The sequence below is a fragment of the Bolinopsis microptera genome, chromosome 1 (genome assembly GCF_026151205.1).
Source record: "Bolinopsis microptera isolate Bmic1 chromosome 1, MBARI_Bmic_1.0, whole genome shotgun sequence".
NCBI classification, from domain to species: Eukaryota; Metazoa; Ctenophora; class Tentaculata; order Lobata; family Bolinopsidae; genus Bolinopsis; species Bolinopsis microptera.
This window is the reverse complement of record NC_087072.1, coordinates 3772529-3799935: the sequence shown is the minus strand read 5'-3', so window position 1 is coordinate 3799935 and position 27407 is coordinate 3772529. Positions and strand designations below refer to the sequence as shown.

The 27407-nt window shown below is 38.7% G+C and overlaps 8 protein-coding genes across 10 annotated transcripts in view; 3 read left to right on the top strand and 5 right to left on the bottom strand.

Annotated features, from left to right (window-relative positions):
- The window catches only part of LOC134817807 (BSD domain-containing protein 1-like), a 48099-nt gene extending 47038 nt beyond the window's left edge, over positions 1-1061 (bottom strand). Inside the window, exon 1 of the mRNA XM_063827146.1 lies at positions 1046-1061. The gene's annotated coding sequence lies outside the window, so the exon portion shown is untranslated. The remainder of the gene's footprint in view (positions 1-1045) is intronic.
- LOC134817765 (endoplasmic reticulum membrane-associated RNA degradation protein-like) overlaps positions 1-1072 on the bottom strand; it is a 52701-nt gene extending 51629 nt beyond the window's left edge. Inside the window, exon 1 of one of the 2 annotated variants that reach the window (XR_010160566.1) lies at positions 1039-1069. The gene's annotated coding sequence lies outside the window, so the exon portion shown is untranslated. Of the gene's footprint in view, positions 1-1038 lie in introns of both variants that reach the window. The other variant, XM_063827074.1, reaches the window with a different exon arrangement.
- Positions 1-27407, bottom strand: part of LOC134817930 (RNA polymerase II subunit A C-terminal domain phosphatase SSU72-like) — an 89674-nt gene that overhangs the window by 20950 nt on the left and 41317 nt on the right. The gene's annotated exons all lie outside the window — the stretch shown is intronic.
- The window catches only part of LOC134817750 (kinesin-like protein KIF9), a 94649-nt gene that overhangs the window by 47505 nt on the left and 19737 nt on the right, over positions 1-27407 (top strand). The gene's annotated exons all lie outside the window — the stretch shown is intronic.
- On the top strand, positions 605-4805 carry LOC134817898 (cytochrome P450 4e2-like). The gene is made up of 4 exons (XM_063827271.1): positions 605-2300; positions 2495-2691; positions 2826-2966; positions 3598-4805. Exons 1-3 carry the CDS (start codon positions 1335-1337, stop codon positions 2962-2964), a joined length of 1302 nt encoding a protein of 433 aa, XP_063683341.1. The 5' UTR covers positions 605-1334; the 3' UTR covers positions 2965-2966; positions 3598-4805.
- LOC134826031 (erlin-2-B-like) lies at positions 5210-7356 on the top strand. The gene is made up of 8 exons (XM_063838293.1): positions 5210-5326; positions 5507-5587; positions 5696-5810; positions 5968-6093; positions 6236-6368; positions 6600-6781; positions 7019-7098; positions 7312-7356. Exons 1-8 carry the CDS (start codon positions 5210-5212, stop codon positions 7354-7356), a joined length of 879 nt encoding a protein of 292 aa, XP_063694363.1.
- Positions 6887-14135, bottom strand: LOC134817748 (uncharacterized). The gene is made up of 14 exons (XM_063827001.1): positions 13095-14135; positions 12658-12917; positions 12245-12558; positions 11634-11946; positions 11351-11508; positions 10797-11208; positions 10372-10545; positions 9983-10177; positions 9684-9839; positions 9391-9550; positions 9196-9290; positions 8641-8906; positions 8147-8315; positions 6887-8038 (listed from the first exon to the last, which is right to left on the bottom strand). Exons 1-14 carry the CDS (start codon positions 14080-14082, stop codon positions 7358-7360), a joined length of 4341 nt encoding a protein of 1446 aa, XP_063683071.1. The 5' UTR covers positions 14083-14135; the 3' UTR covers positions 6887-7357.
- LOC134814818 (protein lin-54 homolog) lies at positions 22090-26970 on the bottom strand. Its single transcript, XM_063823105.1, has 4 exons — positions 26243-26970; positions 25568-25719; positions 23202-23454; positions 22090-22927 (listed from the first exon to the last, which is right to left on the bottom strand). The coding sequence occupies exons 1-4, from the start codon at positions 26908-26910 to the stop codon at positions 22762-22764; spliced, it is 1239 nt and encodes a 412-aa protein (XP_063679175.1). The 5' UTR covers positions 26911-26970; the 3' UTR covers positions 22090-22761.

Here is a 27407-nt window from a genome sequence, read left to right as displayed (position 1 = left end):
GGCTAGTATTTGATTCACGATGTCAATCCTTCGCAGCTCGGTGAGTGGTGAGGCACAGTGGTGCATCTCGCCGATCTACCGATTGGTTGCGAGAAGCATTATTTGATGCGCGCACGACCCAGTAGTGCATCGCGCTACAACACTTGACACACGCTGTAACCCCTTTTGAGTGCGCGCGAAGCGCGCGCGGCCGGCCAGCCGCAAAAGGCTCTCGCCGGCCGCGTGCACGAGAGGTATACAACGTGTAGCAAAGTAGCACTTTCATTTTTCAATATTCAAGAAGATAGCAGCGCGCGCTACTTCGAAGAAATTAAGAAACTAAAAAGACAAGTATCATGCGTCAAGTGTTTTGTAGGTTTATACATTATAACCTACCAAAAAGCGCGCCGAGTTGGACTCGTCGACGGTCTAATATTTGAAATAAGGAGTAGGGTTTATTGTTTATGTAAACCACAAAATAAATTTTAGATATGGCAATTTAACCGAATTTGAACCGAATTTCGTATAAAAGTACACAAACGTATTTTGCTACTAGATGCGTCTTAATAAAAAAGAACAAAAATTAGTAAAGGGGTAGAATATCAGAACTAGATATAAATTTAGAGCCTACAAATTGAGTAAGTAAGGGTCAATGCTATATTATGTGTATATTGTTTGAAACATTTTTATCATTGTAACTGTGTAAAGGGGTAGAACGGGCGATGGTCTTGCTTGCCAGCACTGTGCATCACATCACCTAGATGTAAAAAATAATGCAAATTATTATATGGAGCATGATTGATGCTACAACTTCGATTTACCTTTGACATCGTGGTGATATTAAGAGTAAGAATAAATAATATTGCTCTACTAAACTATATGTCGAATTTTATTAAAATGTCCTTACATATTGCTAGGTATTATTTTACTGTACTATTTTATATTGTATACAATTTTATCTTAAATTTGATCCTTCAAACAGCTGTTGAGCAATGAAACGCAAACATAATCTTAGCAAAATGAATATATTTCTTTTATCTTCAGCATTTAATCAGTCACATAATCTCAAATTATTTGTTATATAGTAGTGTTGAAAGTATTAAAACTCAATACAATTTTATACAATTTTACGGACGGAATGATCCCAGGGGGAGGGGACTCCCAACCCACCACTTCGGCGGGTAGTTGATGCATCGTTCACAAGCAAGAGCTACTTTGGTCTACTTGCTGTGAGGTGTCTCAGCTACATGGGTTTTTTTTATTAAAAAAAAAAATTGCTAGGTTCTGAGGAATGATAATCGCAGTGTTAAGATCCATCAAACAAGAACCCTGATTTTAAGAAACCTGTTTCATAGATGATCACTCTCTTTGTTATCACTGTCCTCCTACTTCTTCTTATTGGATTTAGTGTCCTTTATATATGTCTAGTAAGGAGACGGTATTCTCAGTTCTACTGTCCAAAGTATACCAATGTGTTCTTGGCTCATGCATATGAACTTGTGAAAGCTAAAAGACCTTTTATTGAAACATTTCTTTGTTGGTCTAAAGAATCTGGCTATAACGTTTTTGTACTCTTTTCTTCTTGGCGTGTTCACATACATGTGATTGATACAAGAAAGATTAAAGATGTCCTATGTTCGGTGACTCTTCTAAAACCCAAAGAACATGATCTCAGCAAGTTTTGCGGTGTTGACCTACTGGGTGATAAATCACTGTTTACTGAACCTGGTACCCTGGCTTGGGCTACTAAAAGAAAAGAATTAGACCCCCACTTTCACACAGCTGGTCTGCAGAAAGGCTATAGTAAACTTTTAGAAGTTGCATCTGACTTAGTTGAATCTATTGGTTGTGATGAAGGGACAAACATAGCCCACTTAATGCAGCGACATGTTTCCCATGTCATTGCTTTATTCATCATGAATATAGAAGACAAAGAAGAATTTCATTCATACACTAACAAAATCGCCAGTATATTCATGGGCTTATCTGTCAAGTTCCGTCACAAGAATACCTTCTGGATGCCATGGAATTTCAAAACTGAAAAAGCAAAAGTGCTGAAGGATCTTCATGATGTTCAGTCATACTTCAAAGACTTCATTTTGTCTCAAAACTTTGAAGAAATTGATCTAAACTCATGTGTTGGTTCTCTTGTCAAGACAAACATGGAAGGAGATAATCTGAGGATTGACCTTCTGATAAATGAATTAATCATGTTTTTCTTTGCCGGAATTGATACTTCCATGCATACAATAAACTTTGCATTCTATGAAATGTTGAGAGACAAAGCTGCCTTAATTAAAATCGAGGATGAAATCCAGCAAGTAAGTACAGTCAAACGTTATGCAAACTTTTTGTAAACCATCATTCTATTTTGATATATAATATATATATGTGATAACTAATCAGCAGTCAGTGATCAGATATTATCGATAGTGAATCACTTGCCTTTAGTAGAAGTGACCGTTAATCCAAAGGATTTGCTAATTTTATATTATTTAAATCTATTTATTATCAGGTATTTGGAGAAAGAGAGTTTATAGAATACAGGGAAGTGAACGAGCTGAAGTATCTTGACAAATTCATCAAAGAAGTACTAAGATATCACCCGATTGTTTCTTCAGTTACTCGTCAAACTGGTCCCAAGGGTTTCAACCTGTGTGATCAGTTTATACCAAGAAACACCAAAGTTCACATCAACATTGAGTGTGTCAGGTTAGTTAATTGCACAACCTCTTTTATTATTATGTTTAAATTTTTAACATCAAGTAGTTGCAGTTATTTTATGTCTGCAGTATTTGTTAACTATAATTTGGATAGGTTCATCTTATAAACATGTACGTTTTCAGAAAAGCGAAAAGTTCTGGAAGGATCCTTCAAAGTTCTCAGCGGATAGATGGGATGAATCACCTGTCCCCTTCAGTTACATTCCATTTTCTGGTGGCACTCGCAGCTGTATTGGCAAGAAACTGGCCCTGCTTGAGATAAAGGTAACTATTTGATATATATTATTCGATGTCCCAAAAATTTGGATACCCTGTTTCACCAGATATATACATAACCTCGTTAGGAATGTGCATACAGCAACACAGGATCTTGTAATCACCTGATCGTCACCATCATCCAAAACCGGGCTGCTAATTTAACAGGCAGCATGCGAACTTTTCATCACCCCAAACGTCACTGTAACTGAGCAATAGGGTCAGCGCACAAGTTAGGAGACAGCATCCTCAACTTTACTAAAATCCGCCGAATTTAAGGTTAACAGTTAGCAAACGGTCTGTAGGAATCGGAAAATTAAGCGCATTGTATTCAGTGATCAACTCTAAAAAATAAGCTCATTTTCGCTATTGGAGCACGCAAAGCAGTGCTTTAATAATGAGTCGGAGAAGAGTACCAACATTATAATATACGTGCCTCCTGATCTAACCCTTTGTAATAGCTACAATCTACATCCGCCATTTCATGCAAAGTTGCACATTTGTTTTAGGCCAAATGTCGGATCATAGTAAAGCAATTATAACTTGATCCGGTCAGTGACCGGCGGTCACGTAATTAAATTCAGTATATCTTTGTTTACCATCTACTTTACCTACTTGCTTACAGCTCTGTCAATTTCAGGTGTTCATCAGCTCAATTCTCAGAAAGTACACAGTAGATTTCGATAGAACCGACTTGGGTGAAATTTCGACAAAACAAGTGATCACAAATAGACTAGCAAAAGATCTTATTATTCATTTTAAAATTCGCGAATCATATTGATGATAGGAGACGAGTTAACAAAATATTTTGTGCATGTTTACTGTGTTTGTATCAAGTTTTTGATTTATATCAGTTTATAATGCCCAACGAAGACAATTTACAGATTATTAAAGCCCCGCTTGGTTGATATCAGAATATAGAACTTTCAAATAAACTGCACTGTGATCCTGGTATTCGGATAGTTTTACACAAGATTGGTGCACAAAATTGCTTCTTACTAAATATAATCCTGCTAACTTTATTGATTAAAATGGCCTTATTCATATTGTGGTTGATTACATCATACATATAATGATTGATAGTTCGTTTTATTGAAGCATAGATAATGAATTTTATTGTTTATTTGTAGATGTTTTGATACAGTTAATTACATGTTTTTTAGGATGGGACTTTTTACAAAAACAAATTTCTGGTCGCATTAAAATTTAGATAGTAGATATGATTTTATTTGTTGATTGCGTATTGCAATATTTCGTATTGCAATTGTCTTATGAAAATTTGAATATTACATCACAAGTTAATCCACAGTATTTCTTGTCCTGATTTCAATTAAATGAGCGTGATTAAGTACACAATAATATATTAAATACATGTATTTTATCACATTGATAAATTTATATCTGATTGTAACGAGGTTTGATATCGAATACATTTTATTGAGAAAATTTCTGAAATTTGATTCTTACTATCGGAGTTTCATATTATAAATTATTTCAATTTTGCTGCTCTTCAAATAATTGAGTGTGTCGGTAATGATAATTATTTATGATATAATATCATTATCGTATAATTATAATTGTATGCATTGTATAATCAAGGGTCAAATTTCACTGTCAGATAATCATCGTTACAAACATCTGTTGATATTACATTACATCATCAATGTCAGTTGACTGAAGAACCAATAATACCATATTTAATACTGTGTTTATGAAACACATATTATATGATATAATCAAGTGGCAAGTCATAACTTATCAGCAGCTATATTGAGCTTTACTGCGATCATTGTTTATTGATTTTGGTTTCGAAACTTAGCAATGATTTGTTGCACAGTTTATGGAGATAATATCTGATATCCATCTCGTTTGGTTTAAGTTTTTAACCATATTTAACACAGTGTTATTAACACTTGTTCCATCTAATATTGATATTAACCACGTTTACCTGTACTAGTTGATGCCAGGGCCGGAGCAGTCCCCTCAACCTACTAACCCACAGCCTCCTAATTTCACAGGTTTGAAACTAATTGAAAACTAGTACAGAACTGCCCGTGTCCAGTTTCATCGTATCGAATATCATGTTCAGTAATCAGTGTTCAGTAATCAGTTTTTGTCTCAACACTTTTGTAATACTAGTTACTGTTGAGCCCTCTGATTCTAACCACTTTTCACCAACCTTTCATCTAGCTTTTCTCTCCCGAATACTTTGCTTTTAGTTTTGTTTCAACAGAAATACCTCAACACCAGGCATGCCGGGTGGAGGGCCCAGTAACAACGTATCAGGATCTCTGCTGATAGCACTGATCGTGGTGTGTGCCCTGCTCATGCAGTTCTCACTCCACAAGGTCGAGGAGGGGAATGTTGCCGTTTATTATCGGGTACTTATTTCTTACGCTTCTTGCGCTTCTTACATTACTTACATTTTTTGTTTCTCTAATTAAATAAAAGTTGTGTCAACCCCAGTTGAATTGGCACCTTCTGAATTTATAATGTTCGTCTAAGATAACAATTCCCAAGTTGCTCTGTAAACTTACTGTTTCCCACAGGGTGGGGCCTTGTTGCAAACCACTGCCTCCCCTGGTTACCACTTCATGATGCCTTTCATCACCAGTACCAAAGCTGTCCAGGTAAGCACACACACGTGACACTCACACGTGACACTCACACGTGACCTACTTTTATCTTCAATATTACCATATTTGTAACCCAATACTTATCCTGATATACTATCTGAGGTAACGACACAAACTGACGAAGTGAAGGACATCCCCTGTGGTACCAGCGGCGGTGTCATGATCTACTTCGATAGAATAGAGGTTGTCAACCGACTCAAGAGTGATTCAGGTACAGGTATTTTGATAAATGTAAGGCCAGGTTGAGGTTACGGGCTTCAGACCGTCATACTATGAGTTATAAATATTAATCTTCCTTATATTTTATTTGAGATGAGGTGAATATTAGTTATCATATCTGCTGATAAGGGTGTTTAAAATGCAACCCTCTTTAGTTCTGAGCGTGGTACGTGACTTTTCTGCTGATTACGACAAGCCGCTCATATTCGACAAGGTTCATCACGAAGTCAATCAGTTCTGCAGTACTCAAAACTTGCATTCAGTCTACATTGATCTATTCGGTAAGAACCTTCATTTCTCTGATAATATTTCTTAATATTATCATATTTTATAGATTATAAATGTTTGATTTTTGATCAATAGAACTCCTAGTCGAATATTATACCCGAAGTAAAAAATCTAGTAATGGTTATTTATTTATAGATCAGATAGACGAGAATCTGAAGATAGCGCTACAGAAGGATCTGATACAAGTAGCTCCAGGGCTGGAAATAGTAGGCGTCCGAGTAACTAAACCTAAGATTCCTGAGGCAATCAGACGAAACTACGAACTCATGTAAGTTATTATCAAATATATTTCATATTCTACCGTTTTCAAACGTCATTGAAGTAGTAGTACAATACAAAGTATTGTATTGCAGTATAATACATTATACATAATGCATCTATTCTTGGCTATACTTCTATGGTACAAAAACTTGGCATTATGATTCTGTTCTTTTTCATGCATCTTTTATCAGACGTATCAACTAGACCGGATTAGATCTTACCGAAACTCTTATTTTAGGGAAGCAGAGAGAACTAAGTTACTGATAGCAACTGAGAAACAGAAAGTAATAGAGAAGGAGGCTGAAACTGAAAGAAAGAGAGCCATCATTGAAGCTCAGAAACAAGCGGAGGTAGCCAACATAACGTACAGTCAGAGGATCATGGAGAAAGACAGCCAGAGGAAGATGTCCGTTATCGAAGGTAACTTCATTTTATCAGGACTTCAGTTACTTCAGTGACGACGAATATTTTTATTTTTAAGCGTATTAAGAAGGTCTTAAAGTTAATCTAAAAATCGATCAAATCTATGTTTGACACTTTAACGCATAAAGTGCATATTATATAATACAACTTATACATAAATTATGTACATACAATAAGTTCTACTGAAAGAGCCTAATAAGTGACTTAAATTAAATAACGTTAATATATCCCTAGATTCCACAAATCTTGCTCGAAGCAGATCCCAAGCTGACGCCGAGTACTATGCTGCTAAAATGTCAGCTCTTTCAAACAAAGTAAGTTTAACTTCTATTTCGTATGTTTTTCCTTCAGGTTCTCTTTATTTATGGGATTTATACACATTGTACAAGGTAAAGAAATATCAAAGGCTTTGACAAATTCTGAAAACATCTTTTAAAGTAACCAGGCAGCTAATCTATCTTCATCTAGATAAAATTTGCATACTGATCAGTGATCTTCAACATTAAGAGTTTTGCTCTTTTCTGAAGTTGTTCATGACACTAAACGTTGAAATACCTATGAAGGTTGTCTAAATTAGAATATTTCGGCTTCTGTAAGTCCTCTGTTAGGAGTAAATCTCTGACTCGGTGAAATGGATCGGTCTGATCCCCTATCTTCTTCTGCTTCGTGTTTTGAAACCTTAGCACTTACAACAGACTTGCTTGATTTAGCTGGTGTAACGAGTAGTGCAGAACGTTGGGAGGCCTGACTACGAGCTATTACTTCCTCGGCTGCTTCTGCTCGACTCTGTTTTCGTGGACTACTCTTTATCGGAGAAGGCTGGGCGACTGGTGTTGCTTGTTTTGAATGAACACTTTCGTGGGGCGTTTTTGATCCTGGAGTTTTGCTTTTCACTCCTGGTGTTTTCGTTGGTGATCCTATCTCCTCAGTTGGTTTAGATCCCTGTTGAGATGCCAGAGTTACCAGTTTCCCTGATCCTGGTGTTTTGGCAGCAGATCCTGCTGGAGTCCTGCTCGGTGGTTTCCCGGAAGTTGGCGTTTTCAGGACCAGGGCTGGAGTTCCAGTGGCAGCAGGTGATGTAGGTTGTGATGTTGGTTGAGCTGAGGGTGGCAGGGAGAGGCCTGAGGGTCCAGGGCCACTTGGTGATCCTGCTCCTGAAGTTGAGGGCCCTACTCCTGCTTCTAAATCCACTTCAGCTGTGTCGCCCAATACATTTGGGGACTTGCTTCCCAGTGGAGCTTCTTGTACTTCAACCTGACAAAATTGACATTGGGTTACAAGACTTAGGTTAAGACCATCATTTCATGGCAGGTACCGCTATACTTGTTTGACATGAATATTAATTTTGATAATATTCTATACCGTCATCGGAGTAGTTTTTCTGGAAGCTCTTGAGATATAACCCTCGATTTTAGCTGAAAGAACGGATTTGGCTTGTTGGGGTATTGTGGTTCCTGGTGTCTTATCCAGTCGCTCGTCATCTACAACAGTGTCTCCACCACCCCATATCGCGTGGGACATTTTTCTCCAACTGAGATGAAACTTTAATTTAGATAGTTGTAACATTTGGTTTGTCGGAGTTATGGTATTAATGGAGATGAAATAAAATTCACGTGTTATATCACATGATACATCATAAACTTAATGCAACTGAAAGACCAATCAGATCTCTGAATCCATCACACGTGATCCACCTTGAATTGTGAACAAAGCTCTTTGTTATATTCCTTCGCATTAGGTGGCAAATGATGGCTTATAAAATGCAATTCTTAGCATGATATTAATAGCAAATTCTGTCTCATACTCTAAATAAAATAAGATAAACACAACAGGAGATAGAAACAGTGTGTACGTACTTTCCGATGAAACCAAAGCAGTTATCATCAGACTTGAGCTCGGTCTCAGTGAGCACCGCTTTCTCGTGAATATCACTCTCTGGAGGATATGCCTCCCTTATTCTTGTGATCACGTTCTCTATCGCTGTCTCGTCTATCTCCTGTCTGAGACCATGATAAACACAGAGAGAGTAGAGAGCAGAGAGCACAGGTTCTACAACACGTGACTCGTTGAGGTGGTTAGTAAGAGCGATCACCACCTGGTCTATCAGATTGTGGGACAGCACCTGGAAACAGTTACTTATTGGTCATACGTAATAATACCAGAGTAGTTTTGTTAACATTTGAACACCAAACCTGGAGAGTACCTGCTAACTTATAATTAAAAAATTCCATAAATTTATAAAATTTGTAACTTTATACTGAGAATAAACATGATAAAATGATAAATTGATTAACTTATCATTACATACTCCGAGCACGGCAATTAGAGAACAGTAATATTAATTTGAATAGCTTCTCCGACTACGGGAATTAAGAAAGTCAACATAAGATCAGAGTAAGATGATATCGAACCTCTTGTTTTAAGTCTACGTTCTTTATACAAATGTTAGACACAGCTCTGCAGGCTTGTCTCTGAACTTTTGTTGATTCAGGATGTGCCTTCATGCCTGTTAGTGGGGTTGTGGGTTAACTAAACACCAGGTTATATCATGTGACGCATCATTCTGATCAATTTGAACATGTATATAATATGGCTAAAAAACAAACCTATCACAATGGCTTCCACTGCTCCAAGTTTCTTGGCAATGATTCTGTTGAGATCGTTATTGAAGCACACATTTGTTAACATGATTAGAGATCTTGCGACTACATCTTCGTTGGCTGACATGTTCTTGATCGCGTCTATCGACATCTTTATCGCACCGTTCTAAGGACACTGTTGTTATTTTCTCGGAGCTAAAGTACTTAATTTAGAGATCTGAGTATTATTGTATACAAGATTGATGTACATGAACTAATTAATAATTAATTAAGTAATTACAAACTAATTAAGTAATTACCTTGCCAGCCTTGACTCTGTTTTTAGGACTGTGAGAGCACATGTTACCCAGAACCCCGGACGCAGCTTCCATCACGATATCACTAGCTGGGAACATTAACATGGAGTTTATAGCGTAGTCCATCACGTGCAGCTTCAGGCATTGTTCTTGCACTGACTGTTAAATATAAGAGATCAAAGAATGAACTTTAATAGTCACTGAAATATACATAGTATAACAGATGTTTTTACCGACTAAACGCAAATAGTTATCAGACTTAATGGCATGGAAAATTCGAGAAGATTTTCTAAAATGCCCACCTTGTCATAACTGCAGAGTATCTGTATGGCAGTGAGCGCATTCCCCACTACCATCTCATCTCCCTTGTGCACTTTGAGCGCAGTTACAATGCACTCAAGGCCGCCCATATCCGCTACTTTCTGCTGAATCTCTGGCTGGTTTGTTGCCATGTTACAGAGGGCACAACAACCTTGCTCTTGTACTTCAGACTCTTCCTGGCAGGGAACTGGGTTATTTAGGGGAACCAATTACACGATTAGATGCGGTTTAAATCGCAATGCCACTGTGAGAACTGCGTACACACATTTAGATATAAAAGTGCTTATCCAAATCGAAAGTTCTTCAGTTAATCAAATATTGTATTCAAGTGACCGTGACCCTAATACTAAGAATATCATTTATTATTAACCTTGTGTGCGGACATAGCATTTATGATGTTCTTCAAAACTCCATCACTAACGCACTGTTTCCTAATGTCGTCGTAGCGTAGTGCGAGGTTAGCGATAGCGCCGCATGCTGCGCGCTGCACCAGGTCATTGCTCACGTGACTACGCATCGCCAACTGGATGTGCCTTACACCCCCCTGAAGAAAGTTATTACTAGGCACAGTATACTTATAGTGTACATATCACACATAGTATAGAGGGGGGTTAATAGTATATAGTACATCCACTGCGGAGTTGTTAAGAATTTAACCTCATTACGATTATTGCAGTTTTTCAAAATGACCAAAAAAAGAAGAGCCCCTTGCTAAATAAATAAAAGTAAAGTTTTAAGCCTCCCACCAACAATCTACATGAATAATGAATATAAACTAAAAGATATTGCTATTACCTGCATAACAATAAGAGCGTGTAGTCCCCTGTGATGATAACAAACATTAGCCAGCGTCACACAGCCCGCTTCCTGCACTGGCTCACTCATAATGTGATGTCTCATGGCTGCCAGGATGATGGAAATGCTGCACTCTGCCACTTGGGCTCGGATATCTCCCATAAGATTCACCAGCTCCTCACACCCTCTAACTAGTGTTCCAGGGTCCATGATGCGGTCTCTCATTCGCTGTGAGACTGTGATAAAGGTGCTCTCTTCGTCGCTGGGCCCCGCTATACCGACCCTCTGGCCACGTTTCTGGGCTGCACGTGCTGTATCATCCTTATCTTGGACCCATGCCAGGAGCTCCTCCAACAGATCTACTCTCTCCATTTCCTCAAGTAGGATCGTCAGGAACTCTATGTTCATCCTCCTAGAAACATTGTCAAGTGATGAGTCTGACTAACAGCTGCAATGGTCAGTATGTTATCCCCTATATAATAGTGCACATTAGTGTGGATAGTAACCGAAACACTCTCACAAGTAGTCTCACAACTGAGGGGACACTTACTAACCTGCTGTTGGTAAGATAGTTGATAAGTGACACTCCAGTTGTAAGCTTGCTTTGTACACGTTCGGGAATGTTCGCCAGATAATGAACCGCTGATATGTCTTCTGGGGTGAACTGGGCTGCTATCTTACGAGCAAACGCTTTGAAAGGATCAACTACGTCCTGTTGGAAGTAGTGAAGTGTTATATATAGCTAGGGATTTGTTTCATGAATTTTCCACCAGATGTTTTTCAATTAAACTGCCAAAATAAAAAATCCGTACATGTAGAAAGGAGATTGTAACTCACTTTACTGTTGAGAACTGAGTCCGTCTGTGAGAGTGGCTGTATCATAGGTGTTATATACAGGCTAACATCATCAGCCATGCTGTGAGCAGATGAACCGTGCATTGTGCTTTTACCTCCTGGCACGGACACAGACCCTCGTGATTCTCTGTAGGATCCACGAACAGAACCATTTGCTGAACTCCGGATTGAACTCTGACGGCTAGGTTTTCTGACACTCCCATTGCTGTGGTGAGAGCCGCTGTGGTGGGAGCTGCTACGATGAGATCCACTGCTACTGGATCTATCTTGCTTGCTCATAGTTCTCACTGATGCCCTGCATTATACATAATATTATGGGACACATTTTATACAGCACATAGTACTATGTGACACATTTCAGACTTTATAGAGTACGTAATATTAGGGGGCACATTTCAGATTGCATAGATTTCAACGTTTAGAGGGCAGGTGTGCATATTGACACTTTCATATAAGGTCTTATTACTTGTCAAACAGGCTATATATCGACTGAAATTAAATTCAACCTCTACTGTCAGAGTAAATTAGAAAATGCTAGATCTAGAACAATATACAGAACTGTTATTATGTTAAATCACGATCCTGTTTCTTACCTGACGGAGCTGGCTGCTGGGGAAGCTAGATCTGCTAGAGGGTTCTCTATCACGAGAGCAGTATGATCCTGATCACTGTGATGTGAAACAGAATGAAGTGAAAGTGAAGCTTGTGAAGCAGAATGATGTGAAGCTTGTGAGACAGATTTTAGTGGTATTGAAGCTTGTGAAACCAGCTGAGGTGTTTTATGAGGAGTGGAATGGTGTGACTCTGTTGGTTCTGACACTGATCCTTGGATAGATGCGCTTTGTTGCAGACTGGGTGCTGATTCAGATGGAGTTATTGTTTTTTCATCATCGCTTTTCTTTTGTTCCTGAAAAGGTATGGCTCTCTGTTATTGAGTTCTTGAGATAATGGCTTCAGAGATGGATTGAAGGAGTGAGCTTTAATAATGTAAGATAAACTTACTTACCTCTATTTGAATGACGTGGTCACCAGAGGATGCACGGCTGCTAGATTTTCTTGTTGTACTGTGGACAGATGTCCGGTCAACATAAAACACCTCCGGATTTTCCTTGATAGACACTGTTTTACGATCATCATTAAGTGACTGTTGACTGGAGAAAGCGACATCATGTCCGTTTTCGTGGTGATCGGACTGTTGACTACTCCGACCTAGTGATTGTTGACTTGCGTTGGTCTTAGGTGTCTTCAGGATTGATCTTCTGCTACCTGTCACAATTCAAGGTTAAATATTATGCTGTATTGTAGTCATCATCATGCTATTGTTGTTATTATTATTATGAAATACTTGAGAGCGTCCTGTCAGCATGACAAATAATGAATGGTAAAATAATTTGCTTGGCTGAAAGCCATTTTACGTCAAGCACAAATTCTGCTTAAATTTACCTGTGTCAACTGTTTTTGGCGTTACAACAGCGGCTGCTTCACCTTCTCCGCCATCACTACTCCCCACGGAGGGAGGTGCTATGGACTTCGCTATATCGTCTCCTGAGATTGATCTGATAGCTTTACCACCACTCTTACTCGACTTAGAAGAGGCGACTGAGAGAGAGCCTGTTGGAGTTGCTGTCTTTACTGGAGATCCTCCTACTTTAAAGGACTGGTCTAGATTTGTTACTGATCCTATTACAGAACCGTCTTTAGTGGTTACCACCGTTCCCTCGTCCAGAGATATTCCAGCTTTTGGTGCAGGTTTGGTGTCCGGTGTTGCAGCTTTGGGTGTTGCAGCTTTGGGTGTTGCAGCTTTGGGTGTTGCAGCTTTGGGTGTTTCAGCTTTGGGTGTTGCAGCTTTGGGTGTTGTAGCTTTGGGCGTTTCAGCTTTGGGTGTTGCAGCTTTGGGCGTTTCAGCTTTGGGTGTTGCAGCTTTGGGTGTTGTAGCTTTGGGCGTTTCAGCTTTGGGTGTTTCAGTTGCTTTAGCAGGACTTGGGGCCACAGGTGTCGGTGCTTTAGCCGATACTGGTGTTACTGTCTTTGGGGCCACAGGTGTCGGTGCTTTAGCCGATACTGGTGTTACTGTCTTTGGGGCCACAGGTGTCGGTGCTTTAGCCGATACTGGTGTTACTGTCTTTTGGGCCACGGGTGTGGGTGCTTTAGCCGATACTGGTGTTACGGTCTTTCGGGCCACAGGTGTCGGAGCTTTAGCCGATACTGGTGTTATTGTTTTTGGTGCTGCCGGTGACACATTTTTGGCAACCGGTGTTGCAGAGGCTGCGACCGGAGTAGCACTCTTAACAGGGGCTACAGATGCAGGTGTCACAGATTTCGTTGGAGTTTTTGAGACTGGCGTGGTACTCTTAGGTGCGCCCAATTTGGACGCCACACTTGGATTACGTGATCCAAAGGATTTAGGGGTTACACTCGATAAATTAGACATGGTCCGGCACTTTGACGAGTCACCAATTTCAAAGAACAAGCAGCAATTGAACTGCAGATAATTGTATTTTGCAAGCTCCTTGACTACTGTAACAAGTAGTGAGCGTGATTAACCAATCAGAAGGCAGTATCGAGGTCACGTGGTACATGCTCAGTGCCATTGTTTAAATTCCAGTTTGATGCTTGCTGAGGAATTGCAGCCAGCTTTGAATGTGCTACTCCATATTTTATAACGTAACATATTTACTGAGGACAAAGCCTATGAAGCTATTTTATGTTACCGAGATCAAAAGCTTTATCGTAATTATGACAAGGTAAATTAGCTGCGATCATTAATTGACGCCTGTAAATAACATGGATGATTTGATCAAGCAAATGATATTTTTTTTTATCTAGACACTTATTTTACTTCGGAGTATTCCAACAGCCATATTGTTACACAAGTGCAACCAGCCAATTACAGGAAGCCGAAGGATTTGTTTTTAGCCAGTGACGGTTAAGGTAGTGTGTACCATACTTTCTTCGCCCGAGACTTTGCTGCAATGTGCAGCTCCTCATTTAACCCTCACACCCGATTTCTCGAGTATTCGGCTGAGTAGACCGGGGGGCTGCATAGACCACTCACGATCCTTAGCTGAATGTCAACGACACTCACCCCACGACCAGGCAGGCAGTGGGATTTGAACCCGCAATCTCACGATTGCAAAGCTGGCTAACCAACTGCGCTACCTGGCCGTTTAAATCTGATCTAAAGTTGTTTCTCTTTCAGTTGAAGCTGACACCGGAGTATTTGGAATTGTTCAAATACCGATCCATCATGTCAAACGTAAAGCTCTACTTCGGACCCTCAATCCCAGATTACATCGCCAACAACATCGGCGACAGCAAGGAGTTGTTTAAAGATCCCTTACCCATCGATCTCACAGATATTGGGAATATACCTGATCTAAGCACCGAAGTGTAGTCCTTCCTTATACGGCGGTAGATTATTGTAATTTACACTGCCACATATACCCTCCTACTTTAAAGGACTGGTCTAGATTTGTTGCTAACCCTATTACAGACTACAGAGCCGTCTTTTGTGGTTACCAATAATTATTACAACTATCGCCGTTTAGAGTGGATTTATAGAATTTGGTTTTTATTACAATTGCGTGTGCTCTTTATTTTATAAAGTAACGGATTAGATGTTAAATATACTTTTTCATTGGTTAATTTACACGTTTGGGGACAGAATTTGAAGCTTTGAAGAACTTACATTTGAATAATGAATTTTCGAGATCCGGAAAAACGATTTTCATATTATTACGAATATGTATGCATATTTGTAATTTATTTTCTTATTTTGCTGTCAAAAATATTAACTACTGCCATGTCCTATGCAAGATATGTTATTACTATACCGGATTGATATTTGATTTACTCAAAATAAAATAAAATATTGATTCTTACTTTTTAGAGTTCGCATCATGTCTCATGAAGACTTAATAAACTTTTGAATATTTTTAATATTCTTTCATTGGGTTTGTGAAAAATGAGTCCGAGGGAGAACTGTGTAATGTATTCTATAACAATGTTTTTCCAAATTGTTAAAATATTTGTTATTATTTCTATTCACATCATTATTAGTCATTGCAAAACGTGTCTGGAAGAGCGATTAATAAAGTTTTCAGCTTTACGAGAATATGATGCCAGCGGTTATTTCATCATCAAAATCATCATAAATATGTAAACAAATTTAGGGAATGGGGTTTCTTAATGATAACGTTAATGTAATTTTAACACATAGCTATGCGTAAACTGATTACGGAGGGGGGAGGGGCTCAAAAATTGGACAAAAAGTGATTAAACGTAAACCGCTTAATTGGGGTCGCGGAAAGCTAAAATTTGAAAATGTCCTACTGGTAGTACGTACGTACGTTTTGGTACGTTTTGGTGAGTTTGGCAGGGCGTGCTCAGGACAACTGCATCGAGTGCGTCCTCCTCCAGCTCAGCATTGAGTTATCGTTTGTCGGAGTGTATCCCGGAACCGGTGGTGTGTCTGGGTACTGTTCCATAAATCTGCCTAGACCAACTTTGAAACTGTCTAGCAATGTGATACTCCGGAGCTCCGATGGGAGCACGTTGAAGAGCTGAGCTGCTCTAACTCTAAAGCTGTTGTCGTAATCTGTTCTTACCGACAACTGTGCGCTTTTGTTCATGGCTGGGATCTCTGCCTTAATACCATGCCTTTGATGAGACTTGAACTCGAAGCCCGTATCGTTCGGAGCATGTTCATAAAGAATTTTCCAGGACATAATATTCAAAATGTTCATTGCATCAAAGTTTTCTCCGGACATACTGTTTCCAGTGCCCTGATGGCGACTAGTGTCACTCTCACCGACCTCACTGATTGGTCACTGGTCAAAGATTCAGTCAAAACCGCGAAATTTCGGTCAAGGGATGGCAGAAAAGCTTCTATTCAAAAATCTTCCAAAATCTCTTTATATTCTGATGATTTTCCGTTTATCAACGCTTTCTTTTGGGAAAAGAACTTTGAGTACCTCAATCGTGTCTTGTGCCATCCTCAGTGACCTTGTCAGATGGTAATTCAAGAAAAAGTCAGTCAAAACTGTAAAATTTCGGTCCTGGAAATTTTGTTTTGTTAAGCTTTCTGCTGTGGGCTTCGTCCGACCGAAATGAAACTTCCACCACAATCGTGTCATATGCCATCTATAGTTGACTTGCTAATTGGTTGCAGGTAAATAAATCAGTCAGAACTGTAAAATTTGGGTCCTGGAAATTTCATCTTCAAAAACTGAAAATGGGACAGAGATTGGGACAATATGATTTTGCAATTTTATTCGGGATTTTAACTGCCAGTACCTCAATTTGGTTTCATACCATCATCAATTAATTGACTACCTTACTCGGGAATATTATAGCGGGTTAATTTATGACTGGGAAAATTAATAACCGGGAAAAATATGGAGGAATTTCCCAAAACCCGCCAAATTATCCCGGTCATGTATTACCGGTGGCCGACCTTTCAAGTTTTTTTTCAGAGGTCAACAAATTTTCAACCGAAATTTCTGTTTTTGTTACTTGTTAAAGAAGCTATTTCAATTTACAGTTACTGATATTACTCAGAAATAGAAAAAAAGACACGTCTAGTATTTGAAGGAAAATAAATCTATAGCAATAATAAGTCAAATCTTCATTAAAGCGTATTCTCATTCTCATTATCGCTAATGTCCCCTCCGTTATCATTATTTATATCACCCTGCTGCTGACCGTCAAATTCGAAGTTGTATTGTTGTCTTAACAAAACTTTCATTTTGTCCGCTAATGGGCCACTGCTCTGAAGGTCAGCCGGAGCTTAATTTCCTGCCCACCGCTTGGTATTGGGGAACGTCTTGGCTTTGCATCTTCAACTGCTCCAGTAATCAATCCACCGTGGACCATGAAATAGTGGCACAGTTTACTCACTTCATGGGCAAGAAAAGTGAGAATCACGGTCCACCCTGAAATCTGATTTCTATAACCAAATTGTGATTTTTATAACGAAATTATGGTAGCAACCGCCAATAAAGTTACAGCCCTCCATCCACTGCTTCAAAAGTCTTCTCTAGCACATATGAGACTTCAGGTAAAATATGATGATCACCACCCCCTTGGAACCCCATAATCTGAGTCGGCGGGTTTTTTTATGACTGGTGAAATTTATGACCGGGAAAAATATGGCGGAATCTTCCAAAACCCACCACTTTATCCCGGTTATAATAATCCCGAGTAAGGTAATTGGTTTCCGGGCTAAAATTTCATCCAATCTGTCAAATTTGTGTTCAGAAAATTTCATATTTGAAAATGGGACAGACTTTTGAAATTACAACTTTTCGTTTTGTTAAGCTTTCTGCTGTGGGCTTCGTCCGACCGAAATGAAACTTCCACCACCTCAATCGTGTCATATGCCATCTAGAGTTGACTTACTAATTGGTTGCGGGTGAATAAATCAGTCAGAACTGTAAAATTTGGGTCCTGGAAATTTCATCTTCAAAATCTGAAAATGGGACAGAGATTGGGACAATATGATTTTGCAATTTTATTCGGAATTTTAACTGCCAGTACCTCAATTTGGTTTCATACCATCATCAATTAATTGACTTATTGGTTTTCGGGCAAAAATTTTATCCAATCTGTCAAATTTGTGTTCAGAAAATTTCATATTTGAAAATGGGACAGACTTTTGAAAATACAACTTTTCGTTTTGTTAAGCTTTCTGCTGTGGGCTTCGTCCGACCGAAATGAAACTTCCACCACCTCAATCGTGTCATATGCCATCTATAGTTGACTTACTAATTGGTTGCGGGTAAATAAATCAGTCAGAACTGTAAAATTTGGGTCCTGGTAATTTCATCTTCAAAATCTGAAAATGGGACAGAGATTGCCAGACAATATCATTTTGCAATTTTATTCGGAATTTTAACTGCCAGTACCTCAATTTGGTTTCATACCATCATCAATTAACTGACTAATTGGTTTCGGGGCTAAAATTTCATCCAATCTGTCAAATTTGTGTTCAGAAAATTTCATATTTGAAAATGGGACAGACTTTTGAAAATACAACTTTTCGTTTTGTTAAGCTTTCTGCTGTGGGCTTCGTCCGACCGATATGAAACTTCCACCACCTCAATCGTGTCATATGCCATCTACAGTTGACTTACTAATAGGTTGCGGGTGAATAAATCAGTCTGAACTGTAAAATTTGGGTCCTGGAAATTTCATCTTCAAAAACTGAAAATGGGACAGAGATTGGGACAATATGATTTTGCAATTTTATTCGGGATTTTGACAGCCAGTACCTCAATTTGGTTTCATACCATCATCAATTAACTGACTAATTAGTTTCCAGGCAAAAATTTTATCCAATCTGTCAAATTTGTGTTCAGAAAATTTCATATTTGAAAATGGGACAGACTTTTGAAAATACAACTTTTCGTTTTGTTAAGCTTTCTGCTGTGGGCTTCGTCCGACCGATATGAAACTTCCGCCACCTCAATCGTGTCATATGCCATCTACAGTTGACTTACTAATAGGTTGCGGGTGAATAAATCAGTCTGAACTGTAAAATTTGGGTCCTGGAAATTTCATCTTCAAAAACTGAAAATGGGACAGAGATTGGGACAATATGATTTTGCAATTTTATTCGGGATTTTGACAGCCAGTACCTCAATTTGGTTTCATACCATCATCAATTAATTGACTAATTAGTTTCCAGGCAAAAATTTTATCCAAAATGTCAAATTTGTGTTCAGAAAATTTCATATTTGAAAATGGGACAGACTTTTGAAAATACAACTTTTCGTTTTGTTAAGCTTTCTGCTGTGGGCTTCGTCCGACCGATATGAAACTTCCGCCACCTCAATCGTGTCATATGCCATCTACAGTTGACTTACTAATAGGTTGCGGGTGAATAAATCAGTCTGAACTGTAAAATTTGGGTCCTGGAAATTTCATCTTCAAAAACTGAAAATGGGACAGAGATTGGGACAATATGATTTTGCAATTTTATTCGGGATTTTGACAGCCAGTACCTCAATTTGGTTTCATACCATCATCAAATAATTGACTAATTGGTTTCTGGGCAAAAATTTTATCCAATCAGTCAAATTTGTGTTCAGAAAATTTCATATTTGAAAATGGGACAGACTTTTGAAAATACAACTTTTCGTTTTGTTAAGCTTTCTGCTGTGGGCTTCGTCCGACCAATATGAAACTTCCACCACCTCGATCGTGTCATATGCCATCTATAGTTGACTTACTAATTGGTTGCGGGTGAATAAATCAGTCAGAACTGTAAAATTTGGGTCCTGGAAATTTCATCTTCAAAAACTGAAAATGGGACAGAGATTGGGACAAAATGATTTTGCAATTTTATTCGGGATTTTAACTGCCAGTACCTCAATTTGGTTTCATACCATCATCAATTAACTGACTAATTAGTTTCCAGGCAAAAATTTTATCCAAAATGTCAAATTTGTGTTCAGAAAATTTTATATTTGAAAATGGGACAGACTTTTGAAAATACAACTTTTCGTTTTGTTAAGCTTTCTGCTGTGGGCTTCGTCCGACCAATATGAAACTTCCACCACCTCAATCGTGTCATATGCCATCTACAGTTGACTTACTAATAGGTTGCGGGTGAATAAATCAGTCTGAACTGTAAAATTTGGGTCCTGGAAATTTCATCTTCAAAAACTGAAAATGGGACAGAGATTGGGACAAAATGATTTTGCAATTTTATTCGGGATTTTAACTGCCAGTACCTCAATTTGGTTTCATACCATCATCAATTAACTGACTAATTGGTTTCTGGGCAAAAATTTTATCCAATCTGTCAAATTTGTGTTCAGAAAATTTCATATTTGAAAATGGGACAGACTTTTGAAAATACAACTTTTCGTTTTGTTAAGCTTTCTGCTGTGGGCTTCGTCCGACCGAAATGAAACTTCCATCACCTCAATCGTGTCATATGCCATCTATAGTTGACCTACTAATTGGTTGCGGGTGAAAAAGTCAGTCAAAATGTATCACTGACCACTTTCAAAAAGCATAAGGTCTCTATCAAGACAGTTAGATCAGATATTATCTTCGGTAAACTTACTCCAGGCCATGAGGGGCAACTTTTCCCGCATAAGTTATGGACAATGCGATGAATGAATAATTGGTCCAAATTATTTATCAACTAAAGCGAGGATGCGGCATTATTGTATTGGATGAGTTTAAACTTAGACAAATGTATCTGTGGGTCGCAATTTCAGAAGACTGACCACAGTCATCTTGTGCCCTTAGGTAGTGTTCATTTTGGTACATTTGGGCCACAATTTTAGGGCAATATTTCTGCTTCCGTTGCGAACACTGATTACAGGGCACGCGGATATTATTTCTTGGAGGTACTCGCGCAACACGTCCGGCCGCACGTCGCGCGCGTAGTCGACGTACGTTAGGCGGCGTTTTCGTCCATTGTTCTTCTCCTGATTTAATCTATCAATCTCAGCTTAAAGCTCTTCCATGTGGAACCAGGAACATACCGTATTATAAGCTGTTTGACCTTTCATCTGTGACGGTGTGCATGCGAAGCCGAACAAAACCCAGCCCCGGAACTAGCATTGACCATGATCATTTATAGTTTCTGGCAAATCCATGTTCAATGTTGAAGCATTTGTTATTACGCCTGGTTAGAGGCAAAGCACTTAAAACATCCCACCGGGTATAAACTTACGAGTCGCCTAAATCATCATATTTAAAAAATCCAAGCTATGCGTCCTAGCTGATTTGGGTTATTGTCCTGTTCTAGAGGTCCTAACTGCTGTAAATCTGACCCAATAGGTATAGCCAACTCAGCTCTACCAACCCTATCCATCCCGAAAAGAGCTCCTTTTACAACCCACCTTCTATAATACAAAACTGTATATATCAACCTGGCTCCCGAATTAGGATTTCTAAACCCTCTCACTTGGCTTACGTTAAATGTGTAGACACTAAACAACCACTTAGTACCAAGCTTAAAGGAGTATCGGGACCTTCAGAATGCAGAAATGGATCACTTTTATTGTGTCCCAGCGGACAACGCAAAACAATCCATCCACCATTCGGTGCCCAAATGCCAATTGATATAGGTCAGATATACATGAGCAGTTGATCAACAAGGACTCTGAATACTATTAGAAAATAGAAATACATTTAGTTCCCGTCTCCCGATACTACTAACTGTGTACTACTGCATAATCGGTATTGCAGGACTAGACGCAGATAGATGGCAGCGCACTTCATTAAATTTCAATAATTTGCTATCTGCGGCGCGGCTCCTCGAAATTGAGACTGATTCTGCTAGTAGTTAAGTAATGTTGCGGAAATGTCCCACGCGGAGCCGCTTTTCGGTTGAGGTTGCTGGATTACAGCCAAACTGAGAAATCCGCAATTAACGGACTGTAAGGAAGGCGGGCATTTAAAAATATAAACCCAGTGTATGTATGTATAAAGCAAAGCCTGAAAATGATTAATTCAGCTAAATAAACGGTAATCACAGTAATACATAACACATAATGGTATTTGACCTATATCGCCTAAAGCTATTTGCTACTATAAACAGTTTATAATATATCACCATAATAATTCAAGTTCGAAATTAAAACTTATAAAACAGCATCAATTGCATTTCGACATACATAAAGAATTTGGTTTAAAGCTGGTATAAAAATATGTATTTTCGAAATAGTGCCATGCTACTCAGTCGAATACAGATTAAATCCCAAAATTGCCTCAACTATTAAAACTGTAACTCGTCAACTGTAAACTTTTTGATTTTTTAGTGAAAAACTTAAGAGAGGGAGATTGATTTCCGAATTAATTTATAAATACACATCAAAAATCAAAATGGCTCCCGACGATAAAGAAAGTGGGTATAATAATTTTAAGAAAGTTTAGAAACTAACGTTTTATGATAAGCTTTAAATCAACTACTAATGCGCCTAGAAAGTGTGTATAATAGTGCTAACAAGGTTAAGAAACTAATTCTTTACAATAATCTCCAAATCAACTACCTACGAACAAAAGAAAACTGATAAAACTGAAAAATTTATCCCCAAACGGCAAACAATCAAAACTTGTATGTATATTTCGTAATTAATTGTATTTACATTCACTTTTTCCCTGTAGGAGGTGGCTCCGTTTTGATCGGAGGTTTCTGCATTCCTTTTTCGATAATTTTGTTGAGGCACTGGCCAAATTCCTCGATTATTGCTTTCTCAATAGTTTCCATGCTAAAGTAGTGATCCACTGCATGTGATCCCGCCGATAAAAGACACCTGAAAATATCAAATTTAAATTTCAATAGCTGATTGAGCTTCTTTGACGTGTATTGTAACAATAACAATGATGAAGCAGAACAATCACAGAACTATAGTTTAATATGTACATTGTACATAAAGGAGGTCAAACCAAATCTTACCAACACTCAATTATAAGATGAGGGCTCTAGACTTCTTGTATATTAAAGCGATTGGCATTAATGTTATATTATATTCAACTTAACCAATTCAACTACAAATGTTTCATATTGTATTAAACACCAGCACATACCTGCAAGTCGCAGCGGCCAAGTTCATGCTCAAACAATCAAGGTTCATATCATCAAGAGGAGCGAGGTCAGGTGCAGAGTGGCTCATATTGTGAAGCTGGGAACTGAACTTAGCGCTGACGCTGCTTTGTTGTTGATGACGCACCACAGCCACATCCGCCAGCTCTTGCAGTGTGCTGTGTGTCTGAGAGTAGTTCTTACAGCCCACACATTTACACAGGGAGGAACATGGGATCTTAGCTTCGTAACACTCGCCTGAGACATGAAATAAGGTAAGAGCCGCTCAGGTGCGATGTGGTTATATAATATATATATATGCCCATATATACTATTTATCATCAGTCATCAGTAGATATAGAGATCAAGAGGGCTATGTAAGAGTGCCACCTAATACAAGTCAGAAATTCTCCTTCAAGATCAATCTGTTAACTTCAAACTACATATAACGGAGATTGTCCCCAACTAATATTTGATCATATATGGCACTTTACAATACCCTCGCTCTCTCTTTCTTCTCTCTTCTCTTTCTCTCTCTCTCTCTCTCTCTCTCTCTCTCTCTCTCTCTCTCTCTCTCTCTCTCTCTCTCTCTCTCTCTCTCTCTCTCTCTCTCTCTCTCTCTCTCTCTCTCTCTCTCTCTCTCTCTCTCTCTCTCTCTCTCTCTCTCTCTCTCTCTCTCTCTCTCTCTCTCTCTCTCTCTCCTCTCTCTCTCTCTCTCTCTCTCTCTCTCTCTCTCTCTCTCTCTCTCTCTCTCTCTCTCTCTCTCTCTCTCTCTCTCTCTCTCTCTCTCTCTCTCTCTCTCTCTCTCTCTCTCTCTCTCTCTCCTCTCTCTCTCTCTCTCTCTCTCTCTCTCTCTCCTCTCTCTCTCTCTCTCTCTCTCTCTCTCTCTCTCTCTCTCTCTCTCTCTCTCTCTCTCTCTCTCTCTCTCTCTCTCTCTCTCTCTCCTCTCTCTCTCTCTCTCTCTCTCTCTCTCTCTATCTACTGCCCCACAGAGAACACAGATTGTGTGTGGTTAGCTGCAATAATGAAAGTGGCAAGCTGTGAGTTCCAGCTATCCAAACTGATAGCACCACATTCCACTGAACTAATATTGTACTTAAAGTGATTGTTGCCTGTTGGAGTGTTAATATCCAAGTATCGCTGGTAGCAGTGAACTGTGAAAGATTTACACATTCTTTCAGATAAGAGTAATGATGAGGATGTGGCAAAAGTTTGTTTAGACAGCGATTCTGGAGGATGATTGGTTTATGTTGCACACGCCACGCTGATTAGTTAATATATATTTTATAGTGAATATTTGTCACGTGTCAATGCAGATTAAAAACACATGACCATTAAAAACTGTAAGGAAATTGAAAGACGAAAAAAATCGCAGGCTTTGATGCGAAAACATAATACTTCACGACAAAAAGATAATGAAGCTACTGAAGCGCTAATTGAAGCACAGTTGCAACTCATTATTTTACTAACGAAGACCTGCAAAATATCAGTATCGGCAAAATTTGAGCTGAAATGGTCGTTAAAATTCGGCGGCTTTGGCAATTATAAATTGATGTTTTGCTGCTAAGCGCTATCTGACAAGAGTATTTTAAACCTAGCAATGCTGATTAACAGTGAAACCCCGTTACAGTCTAGGTGTAACAAGCATTTTATAACTTAAACAAGTTAGAAGGATGCAAACGTATTTCACTTAAGCACTGACTCAAAGCGCAAGTTGAACCAGTTATTTTGGAGGGCTCTTGATTTTGATCTATTCCAGAAAATGTCTTTGAAAAAATCAACAGCTGTTAATTGGTGCAACAACATTTCTAGAAAAATCAATACAAGCGTCGTAAAGTTGTAGGAGAGGTCGGCATTATATAAACTTATTTAATGCAATAAAATCTGATTTAAATTCAAAAGGTATAAGAACTTGGACAGTCTTCAAGATTCATTTGTTTTAGTAAGAGATATTGGGACAGGGAAGAGTGGAAGATATTATCCAGATTATATAGTAGTACTCAATCATTAGTAGTAATTATAGAAAGTTTACTTGTTTTGGTGGACTGACCAGCTAATACTCTCCAGTTTTTGTAAACAATTTAATATCCGAATAAATTACTAACGCAAAAATTAGTTTGTGTCATTTGTTAAATTTCGAGCAGCACTCAAAGTTTGGACACTAGTCTTGAAACACCCATACAGACTACATACAGTTTACGATGAGTACAATCTAAATAATACAATATATTAGGTGGGGTGTAATGTACATTATACACAGTAAAGTATACATGGTTAGCAGTGGTGGTATAAATAATTAACTCTCTAAATTCCACATCAATCAGTCACGTAAACTCAGACTAATGAGCCAATTAAGAACCATTCCACTCACAGTAATTTTTGAGACATCCAGACCGCTTGCAATGACACCCCTTAGAATGATGTCTGGCATCTGAGGTTCCCTCGGAACCTTGGAACGTTTTCCCGATCTTGGGATGGAATGCTAGCGGGTTTCTCTCCAAGCAGGTCTTAATGGATCTCGATCTGTAAATATGTTTATTAAGTGTAATACAACTTTGGTGACATGCAATTTATTTGTGACAGTGATTGTTGACTGAGAAGTACTTGACAAGTAGTCAGCTGGTATTTGGCGGCAAACTGTCACGTGGTTATACTCACCAGTGATATCATGTATACATTTGCAGTAGGTATCGGCTACTCTACTGAGTAGACTCTACTCAGAAGTGTATGTATGTTCAATGTGCCGTGCTAATGCCATGATTATTAACTTATAATGAGATTTAAGTGTGCGCTCTGAACACAGTTAATTAGCTATCATCAAATCTAAATCAACCTTATTTTAAAATAGGGACTTTCCAGTATTTCATTAGAATAAAAGCCTGAACAACCTTGTTTTAAAATCAGAACTTTACAGCTAACAGTTTTTAGTCTTTACTTAGAAAAGAAGGCTGACAAACACTCGGTTTATAAACTGTTGACTACGAATAATTTTGAAGTTATAGTGACAATTCAAAAAGTTTAAGATTAATGTAAAATGTTGACGAACCTCTCGCTCTCGTGCTGAATGTTATTGTGACAGTTCTGACAGTTACAACCACTGCAGAACTCTCCGTTAGCAAAACAATCGCAGTACAGTTTCAGACACATCGACTTGGTACAGTTGCAAGGCTTCTTAGGTCGGGGATATATCCCACCGTCAATAGCTGAGGAAACAGGCTGCTTTGGAAGAGTAGGAACTGGCTGTGTCCGAGAAGGCAGCACACTTGTGTTTAGCTGCTCTACAGGGCGATGAGGTGGAGCGTAGGGTAAAATAGGCTGATAAGGCTTGTTGTTAGGTCGCTTGATGGACACGTGGGACACTTGACTAGCAGCCCCACGCTTAGCAGGCGGTTTCATCTGGGATGTATTTACGAGGAGGAACTTAGCACTCCCCGAAGTGTTTAGAATAACTTTCTGAGAACTGCCCGAAGCAGATGCTTTATTAGGTGTCATGCGGGGTACAATAGGTTGGAGCTGTCTGGGTTGCACTACCTCATTTCCACGCCGCGCTACCTCACTCCCCCGCCCTTGCTTGGTGTCGTGTGTAGACGCAACATTGGCTGTGGGAGTTCCAGTCGAGGATGTGGTGACCCTGTTTATACGGTTATTGGAGATTGAGAATGTCGCTTTGCCTTTCAATGTAGCTGGAACAAGGGGCTTGAACTCGTGCGTCATAGTCCCTCATTCTGCAGACAACATCCCTCCTAGTATTAAACCTACATCATCCTGCACACTGGGGTGGAACTGTTAGAAACTGTTACATCGTACAATGTTCATAACATAACAAACGTAAAGTTTTAGAAATTAGGTTTAGAGTTTTTAGAGTAGGTAGATTCTAAGATTTAATAAATACTGATGAGACTACGTTAAAAGCAGTAAAAGCAAGATTTTGTACAGGTTTGTAAACAAATAAATTTTCGTTAAACGTAAAACATGACGGAAAATCTGACGTTATAAACTATCATCCTATATATATATTTTGTATAAATGCTATTTTAAAAATTCCTACATGATTATAGTGCGCCAATAATTAGTGCTGCCGTTCCTTTTCTTTTCAATAGAATTAAACCTCTAAAAATAGATTAATCAACATATTTCAAAGATGTAAACTAAATACTAGGAGTTATGAAAGAATCACTAAAAATAGACAATATCAAGACGTATCGTGCAGG

Bases quoted from the DNA above. Each gene is read 5' to 3' on its own strand.
- LOC134817898 (XM_063827271.1), top strand. From the start codon at position 1,335: ATGATCACTCTCTTTGTTATCACTGTCCTCCTACTTCTTCTTATTGGA. The intron at 2,301-2,494 runs GTAAGTACAGTC...ATTTATTATCAG, and splicing joins TCGAGGATGAAATCCAGCAA to GTATTTGGAGAAAGAGAGTT. The intron at 2,692-2,825 runs GTTAGTTAATTG...GTACGTTTTCAG, and splicing joins ATCAACATTGAGTGTGTCAG to AAAAGCGAAAAGTTCTGGAA.
- LOC134826031 (XM_063838293.1), top strand. From the start codon at position 5,210: ATGCCGGGTGGAGGGCCCAGTAACAACGTATCAGGATCTCTGCTGATA. The intron at 5,811-5,967 runs GTATTTTGATAA...AACCCTCTTTAG, and splicing joins CAAGAGTGATTCAGGTACAG to TTCTGAGCGTGGTACGTGAC. The intron at 7,099-7,311 runs GTAAGTTTAACT...TCTTTTCTGAAG, and splicing joins TGTCAGCTCTTTCAAACAAA to TTGTTCATGACACTAAACGT.
- LOC134817748 (XM_063827001.1), bottom strand. From the start codon at position 14,082: ATGTCTAATTTATCGAGTGTAACCCCTAAATCCTTTGGATCACGTAAT. The intron at 12,918-13,094 runs GTAAATTTAAGC...GAATTGTGACAG, and splicing joins GCCAAAAACAGTTGACACAG to GTAGCAGAAGATCAATCCTG. The intron at 11,947-12,244 runs GTAAGAAACAGG...TGTATAATGCAG, and splicing joins CCAGCAGCCAGCTCCGTCAG to GGCATCAGTGAGAACTATGA.
- LOC134814818 (XM_063823105.1), bottom strand. From the start codon at position 26,910: ATGACGCACGAGTTCAAGCCCCTTGTTCCAGCTACATTGAAAGGCAAA. The intron at 25,720-26,242 runs GTTCGTCAACAT...ACATATTTACAG, and splicing joins ATTCAGCACGAGAGCGAGAG to ATCGAGATCCATTAAGACCT. The intron at 22,928-23,201 runs GTATGTGCTGGT...TGATATTTTCAG, and splicing joins TTGGCCGCTGCGACTTGCAG to GTGTCTTTTATCGGCGGGAT.